The sequence below is a fragment of the Temnothorax americanus genome, unplaced genomic scaffold (genome assembly GCF_048541705.1).
Source record: "Temnothorax americanus isolate GAGA-0224 unplaced genomic scaffold, ASM4854170v1 Scaffold20, whole genome shotgun sequence".
Taxonomy (NCBI): Eukaryota; Metazoa; Arthropoda; class Insecta; order Hymenoptera; family Formicidae; genus Temnothorax; species Temnothorax americanus.
Window position 1 is genome coordinate 1,247,211 of NW_027509339.1, and position 10,446 is coordinate 1,257,656.

Sequence of the window (10,446 nt, forward strand, 5' to 3'; positions counted from 1 at the left end):
ATATTTATGTAAGCGTGGACGAAAATGCGAGGCGTTAAATATATAATTTCTATAAATATTACGGTAAATCTGTAGCACGTTTAAATATTACGCGGCTGGGATTTACGGTTGCGTGGTAATTGTCTATTTCATGCCTATGGCCTATGCGTGATATCACGCCTGGCTTGGTTATATTTAGACCCAGCGCGACAAGATGCACCGCCCGTAGAGATCCGCGATTAACCCGTGCGTTTCAAATGTCATAATCTTTTCGGCAAAATCATCACTCTCCAAATTTCTCCCGTGTATCGCCCATCCTTGCCAGATTTCCGGTTTTAATTATCTCGGTTAATTTCCAACGTTCTGTGAGTATATATCGAGATTGTATATATGCGTACTGACTACTGACATATATTTTTTTCCTTGATCCCTTTCTTATCTCCGATGAATCATTTACACATTTTTCAGAGATATATACTTTATAAAATTCCGTTATCATAATCAATCGTCGTTTAACACGATATATTGTTCATTTTTATAATATAATTTGGATGTAATAAAGTTCGTTGTTAAATAAATTTCAAATTGGATATTTTGTATATATATAATATATAGATGTGCTTTATTTCGTATTGTACATATGAATTCACGTTTGCAGATACATATAGTAAATAGTAAAAGTAATCTGCTTCGATTCTATATATTAGTATTAATCCGTCAACACACTGAAATGAATTTATAGGTTATAACTGTGAAAGATGCATGTATTGAAACAGTATTTATGTATTTAAGAGACACGCTCTTTGATGTACGATATATTTTACTGTAGAAGCCCTAACATGGGAGACTCAGCTCCGATAAAAGGCAGACGCCTAAAAAATCCACAGAAGAGAAGGATGCCAGATGTAATATTGCACACCAGGAATGTAATGATTCCCATTGTGAAACCTGTGCCCTTTAAGCAGAGCTGCGACGCTACCTTCTCAGAGAACAGGACTTTTCGACAGCGACAGATTCTGAGAGCGCAAAACTGCATAAATAATCCTGCATTGCCGTTCTCAGAGGCACCCTTGCGTACATTATACGATCCCTTGGGAAACTCACTCGAGGTCAATCAAAATCTCTGTATTCCAAAAGATTACTCTCTCTTTCCCCTTTTCTTTTTCATATTACATACTTTTAAACGCGATCTCGAAAAATTATTAAAAATCTTGTTTAAAGTGTTAGTTTTTCTACATCTGAAGCTTGGAACTTCTTAGGTAAAAAGAACTGATCGCTGGAAAGACAAGGATCAAAGCGCAAAGTATACTACTTTTGGAAAGAGCGAGTCTCCAAGCATCGAGAAAATTAGTATTTCGCAAAATTCGTACCAATCGAAGAGATTATCCTGCAAGGAGAGAAATGATACGTTACAATTTCCCAATACAGTGCTCGCGCAATCCGAACCGTCCGCAGATGAAAAGAATTTGCACAAAGCAAGTTCAAGATCTATAAAATTATCAAGGAAGTGCGATCTGTCGCAGATGAGGGAAAGCCAGACGAGACACGAGGATATATTTGCACTTTTGCCAAAGATAGAAACGCCAATCAGTAGTATCATGAGCAAACCGGTTGTGTCACTATCAAGTCAATCGTTCTACGATATTGCAGACACCGTCTCCACGGTGTCAACATCGTCAAGTTTCAAGATCGAAAATAAGAAAACGTTTGCAAATATTGCAAACAAGGCGAAGTCGATATCTAGTAAAGCGTCAAATCATTTGCATCCCAGTAACAGCGAATATGAAATAAATGTTTTACATTATGAAAATGACGATCTGCCAGGAAATGACTTCCCACAGTTTGCACAATCTCATTTAAAATCTACTAACACAAACTGGTCTTCTGCCTACAATTGCAGCAGTTTAGCCAAAATTCAGGATGACAATAACAATCTTATTGAGGAGAGAAATGCAATAAAGAGTCATACGTGGGATGAAGGCAAGACCGCGGGTAACATCAAATATTCATGGGAAATAGATAATTGGATGCCACACACACGCACTCCTTCTCAAAGAAAAGAACCTGACAACGCTGAAATGAAAATTGCCGAGAGAAATGGCAGAAGACCTTATGACTGTAAAATAAAATATTCCTGGCAAGTTATTGGAACAGGCACACAGACATCGCGCACCTTATTGCAAGACTTGTTAAATAATATGGAGAATAATAAGCCTGCATACAAAATGTGCAGCATTAAATATTCCTGGCAAATTATAGGGATTAGTACGCAAGCGTCTTTGCACGATTACAACGATCCAGATTATTGGAGCGGCATGTTGCTAACGCCGAGTAAGAATTATAACGGGAATGAAGCTGAAATCGGCAGTAATGAAACAGATCACGCTAAACTGCATGATTATGTGAGATATCCAGAAGGAAGATCGAGGAAATACCTGATATTGAACAATCAGCAGACCCAAACGTTTGCTGAGAAAGAAATTCAAGCTGACCCTAATGATTGCTATGCAAAATATTCCTGGCACAATTTAATTAAACAATATCTGTAATTAATAAACAAAATTTAATCTGTAAAATATTAAAATTTATATTATATATTTGAATGTTACCAATAATTATTTATATTAATCCAAATCTATTATCTTTTCAGATATGGAACAAATTTTAGAAGCGCTGACCAAACAAAAACCGTCCGATAAATTGGAGTTGGAGCAAATCGACGATTATGACGAATTATTGCACAAATACGTGACAAAACCATTAACGCCAAATATTTCTAGTAAGAGTTCCGATAACGGTAATGAAAGAACGAAGAGAGGAGAACTTCTGATGCGATTAATGTATGCATTAAAGAAAATAAACCAATATGAACGAAATGTGGACAAAAATCGGGGCACAAACGTATCACATCCTGATGCAGAAGATACTTTCGCACAAAAAGGAGAAGTATTGCCACAGAACGTGACAGACAATATCAAAAGCATTGTAGAATCTACACAGGAGTACATAGCAAAACTGGATTGTCAATTGAAAGATCTCGACAATGCTGATCAGCAGGTAAATTAAAATCGCTGCTTATTTTTATACTTGGTGATTACATTAACACGAGAAAATTGTTTTGTCAGATAGAAAATAGTATGACGAGAACGTTAAAAGATATAGACGGGACGTTTCAATCTTTGTTAGATGACGTGTGCCACGAGATCAATAAGAGACGCGAACAGCTGATACTGGAGACAGAAATTCATAAACACGAGAGTCTGATACCGTTGAGGGCTTGTAGAAGGGAGCTGGAGGCACAGGTGCAAAATGCGCAGAATATCATATCGATGAGCGAGGATATTCTACGGCATCCGCATCGATATAGCGCGAATGGATTTGGAAAGATAATTTCTGCGAGTAATGATATAGGCAGGTGAGAGCGATAATAATATAAAGATTACGGAGAGATTATCTCTTAGAGACTAAAAGTTTTAAATTATAACTTTTAAGAATCCCGGCGGTGCCGTATTCAGAGGAGCTTCCGAATATAAATTTCGATCGTCCATTGAACTCGTACAAGGAAGAGATTATGGAGCAGATATCGAAACTTGGCTGCATCTCTCGCACGGTGCCCGTTCAGATAATAAACATTGAGGAGAGACCGGCGGGATTATACGTTAAATGGCACGTAACCAATCCGGAGTACTTCGCCGAAGAACAGACGTTTGTCGTGGAGAAAGCTAACGGGGAGATTCTCGACCCGGCGTCAAGCAAGTTCGAGACGGTGTACAGAGGACCCGAGACTTCTTGCTTTATCAGAAATATACCTGTTGATCGACAAGTTACGCTCAGAGTTAGAATACAAGCGGACAACGTCGCAAGGAGTGTACATCACATCACACGGACTTTTATACCGCCTTATAGTACGTATAGGAAAAGCGACCGATCTCTTTGTTATTAAGAATAAAGCTTTTCTAAATTTGATATCTTAATAAATTAGGCCTAACACGGTGGATTTTTGGACGGGAAAAAGAATACTTTAAAAACGTTTTATGTTTCGTGTGAGATTTTAATGTGGCAGTCATAAAAAAAATCACTTACAATGATTACAGGCTGGGAACTTGATAACAAGGATTACGTGATCACTAATAACGGTAAAGTTGCTGCAAAAGTTACGGATACCGTAAGTACGCTGTTCTCGCAAGGTCCTCAATTCGATGTGAATTACATAATTGAATTCAAGGTAATTATATGCAATATGATTTTATTTACACTTTTTCGTCTACGCTTTAATTTTACCTATTATACAGTTTTTAGAAGTTTCACCAGAAGGGAACGATGACGAGGGCATCGCGTTAGTTTACGACCCGCAAGGTAGTCACGACACTTTGAAAAGAGCAGCCTCGCTGATGATCACGCCGCAAGGCAAAATCTTCATGGACGGCGACGAGAAACTGATGCGCCTGCCGAGGATGCGTCTCGGTGCGGTCATCGTGATCTCTGCCCTCCGGAAAAATGCTCACGTGTTGCGGGTGAACATCGAGTCTGAAAACAAATGCGTCACGTACGACTGGCGGGTGAAAACGCCGCTTTATCTTGCCGCTAGATTTACTGGGCGTGAAAAGTGGCGCCTGACGATCGAATAAAGATGCGAGATACGCGCAAATTAAATTTTTTTTTTTGTACAAAACAAGATGCACAATGTAATTTTGCGGCAATAAAGAGTGTAAGTGCCTTACACAGGGGAGCGTCGCACTCAACCCGAGCATCCTCGGCAACCGCAATGTATGCACTCCACTATCCGGCCTTCCTCGAGCTTGCCCTTCGGCACTCTGCAGATGCAGTTTGTGCCGAAATTTGTATCCCTCGTCTGAATGCAGCGCAGGCAGCACAAGTTCTCGTAGCCGACCTTCTTCCACTTGGCGATCAAGTTTTTGTCAGCGATATTTTCGTTCAGGCAGTAATCGTACAATTCTGCAACAAGTGAAAAACGCAAGATCAGACGTAATCTCTTAAAATCTTTTTAGGCGCGTCTTTTGCAACGGCACGACGACCTACCGCGACTGATCGCCTTTCTTCTGTAGAACAAGTCGTATATGTATCGAGATTTGTGATGATGGATTTTAAATATCGGCCACAAGGACTCCTGTTTTCTTTTGCCCTCGTGAGGCTCCGTCTCGGCTGTAAAAAAAAAAAAACTTCAATGTCCATTTCCACCAACGTAGATATAACTTTAATCTCGATTTGATTTACTTTTTATCTCTTTTTCTAGTTTTGAGAATTAAAGAGAGATAAAACGTAAGTTAAACCGAAGCAGCTAATCTCTAACCTCGCGAGGAGCAAACACTCACCTTCGCGCATCTTTTGCTCCAATTCCTCCAGAGTCGGCTCGATCAGTTCCCAACCATCGGGCGGCGGTTTCTTGCTTCGTCGTACTTTCGGCATGGTTTACTTTTGCTGAATAAATACTATTACACTTCGAAGAGTTTCGTCAAACAATTGCGGTACGCTATCCAAAATACGTCTGTTCGGTCTGTTCCTTGTAGCTACACTGACTACACTTAATTGTCTTGCACTTTCTGCGCGTTTCTGATCCTGCAATTAATTCAACCGGCAGAATTGCTTGCTAAATTTCCAACTGTATAATTCGTTATCCCTGTCCGATCTTTCTTTCTACAATTAAGGCCCAGTTCAACAGTGGCCAGTTAGCTTAACTAGTAGTTAACTCTTACTTTCTGTCTCTTTTTAACTCAAAGGTTAGATAAAGACGGAGAGTGAGAGTTAACTACTAGTTAAGCTAACTGGCCACTGTTGAACTGGGCCTAAGTTTTATTCGCCAATTAATTATTTCATCTCCACGAAATTATCCGTAAACAATTAGGCTGAGTTTCCACTGAGCGCGTCACGCGTCGCGTCGTCCGAGTTGAACCAATCAAAACATCCCCTTTCGATCCCGTCACAAGAATGTAAGGCTGAGTTTCCACTGAGCGCGTCACGCGTCGCGTCGTCACAAGTTAACCAATCAAAACATCCCATTTCATTACATTCTTGTGACGGAATCGAAATGGGATGTTTTGATTGGTTCAACTCGGACGACGCGACGCGTGACGCGCTCATTGGAAACTCAGCCTAATGAAATGGGATGTTTTGATTGGTTAACTTGTGACGACGCGACGCGTGACGCGCTCATTGGAAACTCAGCCTTAATGTTTGCTAGGGAATAACGCGCAATCCGCCGGCGCCAATCAATCTCCCGCTTTTGCGAGATTCCGGAAATGCTAAAGTCGATCCCATATCCCATCGTCTAGCGATAATGGCCGCATTCAGGAACCACAACTGTTGAGTGAGCGCCGCGGTCAGTGATTCTTTAATATGATTGGTTCTTACCTTTGGTTCTACTCCGGATCTTCGTTTTTTCTTGGCTGCACTATTGCCCACTAGTGCAACACTAGTGCAACATTAGTGCAACGCTATTGGGTAGTGCAGGGCAGTGCAGGGCGATAGTGCAGCCAAGAAAAAACGCTATAAGTGTAAAAACCAATCATAATGAGCGCTCACTCAACAGTTGTGTTTCCTGAACGCGGCCAATGAAGGATAGTGCTGGCTCTCTCTTAAATTGTTCTCGATTATCTCGAAAGGAGTGAAAGGGAAGAGAGAGACAACGCTTTCCCGGGATTGCGGGTGGAGTTGTTTACTGTTTACAGGAATTATTATCGCGCAATTTTTTTTCTTTATCTGTGCGCGCGATTTGAAGAAGTGGATGCATGTATTTGCGCAACTATTACTACGTTTACGCGAGCGTTACTACAGAAGTAACGCTCGCGCTCGCGCGTAAACGTAGTATGCGTGGCGATAAATGTTTCATTAGTATTTATCTCCACGTTGCACATACATATGTACGATGATGTCACACGATTGTCACATATGCCGAATTATAGATTACATCAGTTTCACATACCGAATGCTCCAAAATCGCCGAACGATATTTCGAGCTTGGACTTGTTAAAGCAAATATCGAGAAAAAGGGAAAATAACATATCACAAAATTCATTGACGATCGAGCAATTAGCTTCGGCTGTTTGACGGTTTTTCCGACTCCCAAATTTATTTCGGCAAAAAATTAATTTAAAACTACAAATGTTTATAGTTCAACAATAATTAAGTTGTGAACGCGAGTTGACTTTTCAAATAAATTTTCCAAAAATCCGCAAATTTGTTTATTCGCAACTTATTTCGTAAATTGATTCAAGGCACTCGACTCCATATTTACTCGACGCAAAACGCGTGACCGGCGTGATCTGCAGAACGCGATATCCGGTGATAGCAGGATACTCTGTATAACGGCAAGTAAGAAAAAAAGGCAAAGGCCGGCGCCCGGCAATATCATCAGATAATGTGACGAAATCGTAAATTCAAGGGTGTGCATGTAGCGTACATATCTGCGTACTGCGTATCGCACGTCTACTTCTTGCCTTGATCGTCACCGACGATCCCATTCAGCTCTGGGCAGTCTGGGCCATCGCCGGGATTGATCTCATCTGCCTTTTGTACGGAAATCGGAAACGAAAAAGATGGGCCAGCGGGTCTCGAGGACGGACTTCGAGTGGGTCTACACGGAAGAGCCGCACGCCACGCGCCGTAAAATAATTTTGGGTATGACAATATCGCGGGAAAAAATATTTAATGATTATATTTAGGGTGTAAAAATTTGGTTGCTCTGCTCTCTCGGGATACGAGGCTCGTTAATTGCTAAAGCCAAATTAGGAGCTAAATGGAGCATACGCGTACAACCACGCCTATCCCGAGAAAATTCTGGTCGAATGTCTTTGTGGCCGAGTAATATTTTGGATGTGGTATGAAAGCAGTACCGCGATATATTAATTGGAGTAATTGGAGTAGATGCAGCATCTTCAATCTCTATTGTTGCTCAAAATGTCATTTTCAAGATTGTACTCCGATTTAGTCTCCAATGAGTCTAATGCTATATGTACCGAGAATTGATATACAAATTTGTGTTAAAATATATGACAAGGAAAGCTCAACAAATATATTTAATTGAAGCGAGATTATTTCGAGAAATAAATGTATTTTGCTGCATTGTTTTTCGTGTGTTATCAAATTTTATAAATTCTACAGTAAAGTTATGTAATATTAAGATGTTATTTTAATGAAGCAGCTTGTTTGTACTTATTATTTTTGAAGTGTTTGTTACAATTAATATTTTCTATTCCAGAAAAGTATCCACAAATCAAACAGTTGTTTGGGTACGATCCAAATTTCAAATGGGTTGTCACTGGGATGGTATTGGTACAGTTCCTGTCGTTCTTTATCGTCAAAGATTTGAGTTATCCGAAACTCTTGCTATTAGCATATTGCTTCGGAGGCGTGATAAACCACTCTCTTATGCTTGGTATGCATACATTTATTAATACAATAAAGCCACAGTTTGTCAAACATTATGCGCATGTTTAAACATATTACGCTAATTTATGTTACTTCTTGCTTTGCAGCGATACACGAGATAGCTCATAATCTTGCCTTTGGACATGCCAGGCCTATGGCTAATCGACTATTTGGCTTTTTTGCAAATCTGCCATTAGGACTTCCAGTATCTGTCAGTTTTAAAAAATATCATCTCGAGCACCATCGGGTGAGAGAAATGATGAAAAATTGACTTGCGTTATCTAGCGATGTAATATATTTTCAATCAATATTTTACGAGGTATATTTGTTGCGTTTTCAGTATCAGGGAGATGAAAAATTAGATACGGATTTACCGACATTATTAGAGGCTAAACTGTTTTGTACAACTTTTGGCAAATTCTGTTGGATAATGCTACAACCGTTATTTTATGCGTTCCGCCCTCTTGTAACGTACCCAAAAGTACCAACTCTTCTAGAATACATAAATTTAGTTATACAATTGACGTTTGACGCCTGCGTATGGTATTTTTTCGGTAAGTTTCAGAATTTGTAAAGAATTCAAAGTTTATGTTAATAATATAAATTGTGAATCTCGATTATTGATAAAAAAAATGTGATTTTCAGGTGGTAAAGTACTGTTTTATTTGCTCATTGGCTCTTTTATGGCAATGGGACTGCATCCCGTGGCAGGACATTTTATATCGGAACATTATATGTACAGTAAAGGATTTGAAACATATAGTTATTACGGTCCTCTAAATTTCATCACTTTCAATGTTGGATATCACAACGAACACCATGACTTTCCTGCGGTGCCTGGTTCGAGATTACCAGAAGTATGTAAAAAATCACTACGTCCGTCCGATTATTATACCATGTAACTTGTTACTTGTCATTTCAACTATCTTATGTAGGTAAAACGTATAGCCGCAGAATTTTACGATGATTTGCCGCAGCACAATTCATGGGTTTCCGTTCTGTACGATTTCGTGATGGATCCTGAAATCGGGCCGTATGCAAGGACGAAGAGAAGGCATCGAGGATTAGATCAATAGACTGCTTAAACTTCTTAGAAGCCTTTCTAAGAATATCACATAAGATTTATACGTCGCTAAGTGTCTGCATATGGCAGAATTACACGTTTATAGCAATTAAAAAGTTTGCTATGTTTTGGGGTCAAACGGAATGTGTCACATGCCGAGATAGGCACGTAAGCATATTTGCCTGTAATGTAATGTAAATTCAGGGAAAAATTTAGACGTAGTATTAATCTATGGGCAAGCAATTTTTCAATGTTTCTATTAAGCTGTTTTTATAATAAAAGCTCTTTTTTTAAATCTAGTCATACCGCACATACAACAACTTTCGATTAAATACTCATGTCACGTAATACGAGTATTGTTTTAACACTGCTCAATCAAGTAGAAAAGGTGAAACAAAACATAATTTACCTATCATAATTTATAGAAAACATAAATTTATCTTCAATTCTGTATTGTGTGAGTGATCTTGACTTCTGATTCAAATCGATTACTGTTTTTGTCTTGTATTTAATTGTGATCGTTCACTTTATAATTATCAGCTTTTTCGACGAAATTGGGTTTTTAATCGGATTTTCGAGAGCGATTAATACTGGTTACAGTCCTATTGCAATGTGACTGTACACTCATTCCCAAATAAACTTCCAAGTAAACGTGTGTCATAAAAATTGGTTTTAATCGCTCCTGGAACGATTTATAACTCGCGTTAGTCAAAAACACTGCGTGTCTTGCAAAATAAAATATATCTGTGATGCAAGAGTATATACTCTATTACTCTATAACTTTTATGTATAATAAAGCGACTCTGGTAGATAACATTGTTATCGAAAACTCAAAATCTACTTGGAAATGCGTGATGGTATACGCCACATAATAGATAATAGAAAATTGTATATATATATCGCTTTAATGAGATGCAAATTAATATGACTGCACAGACTGTTCGTCAAATAACTGTATTTTCCAATAAATATAAGAACATTGAAATAAAATGTATAGCACTCCTAAGAATTATGTCAAA

At 38.9% G+C, this 10,446-nt stretch overlaps 3 protein-coding genes across 9 annotated transcripts; 2 read left to right on the top strand and 1 right to left on the bottom strand.

Moving 5' to 3' along the window:
- Window positions 1-61: 61 nt before the first annotated feature.
- On the top strand, window positions 62-4,699 carry LOC143897353 (cytokine receptor-like factor 3). Of its 3 annotated transcripts, none has more exons than XM_077405962.1 (6): window positions 140-344; window positions 2,630-3,036; window positions 3,105-3,394; window positions 3,472-3,884; window positions 4,074-4,204; window positions 4,272-4,699. In XM_077405962.1, the coding sequence occupies exons 2-6, from the start codon at window positions 2,632-2,634 to the stop codon at window positions 4,605-4,607; spliced, it is 1,575 nt and encodes a 524-aa protein (XP_077262088.1). In that variant the 5' UTR covers window positions 140-344; window positions 2,630-2,631; the 3' UTR covers window positions 4,608-4,699. The 3 variants fall into 3 exon arrangements, 2 of the variants coding, with proteins under 2 accessions (XP_077262088.1, XP_077262089.1); XM_077405963.1 differs by lacking the exon at window positions 140-344 and adding an exon at window positions 2,384-2,524; XR_013256901.1 differs by lacking the exons at window positions 3,105-3,394; window positions 3,472-3,884; window positions 4,074-4,204; window positions 4,272-4,699 and adding exons at window positions 809-1,088; window positions 1,239-2,524 and having other exon boundaries at window positions 62-344; window positions 2,630-2,758; window positions 2,833-3,036.
- L(1)10bb (BUD31-like protein) lies at window positions 4,010-5,510 on the bottom strand. The gene is made up of 4 exons (XM_077405972.1): window positions 5,313-5,510; window positions 5,020-5,142; window positions 4,701-4,935; window positions 4,010-4,506 (listed from the first exon to the last, which is right to left on the bottom strand). The coding sequence occupies exons 1-3, from the start codon at window positions 5,404-5,406 to the stop codon at window positions 4,718-4,720; spliced, it is 435 nt and encodes a 144-aa protein (XP_077262098.1). The 5' UTR covers window positions 5,407-5,510; the 3' UTR covers window positions 4,010-4,506; window positions 4,701-4,717.
- Window positions 5,511-6,631: 1,121 nt separating this feature from the next.
- On the top strand, window positions 6,632-10,436 carry Ifc (delta4-sphingolipid-FADS-like protein ifc). Of its 5 annotated transcripts, none has more exons than XM_077406048.1 (7): window positions 6,632-7,308; window positions 7,379-7,614; window positions 8,195-8,371; window positions 8,472-8,611; window positions 8,705-8,918; window positions 9,010-9,221; window positions 9,300-10,436. In XM_077406048.1, the coding sequence occupies exons 2-7, from the start codon at window positions 7,533-7,535 to the stop codon at window positions 9,438-9,440; spliced, it is 966 nt and encodes a 321-aa protein (XP_077262174.1). In that variant the 5' UTR covers window positions 6,632-7,308; window positions 7,379-7,532; the 3' UTR covers window positions 9,441-10,436. The 5 variants fall into 5 exon arrangements, with proteins under 5 accessions (XP_077262174.1, XP_077262175.1, XP_077262173.1 ...); XM_077406049.1 differs by having other exon boundaries at window positions 7,392-7,614; XM_077406047.1 differs by having other exon boundaries at window positions 6,632-7,304.
- Window positions 10,437-10,446: the final 10 nt, after the last annotated feature.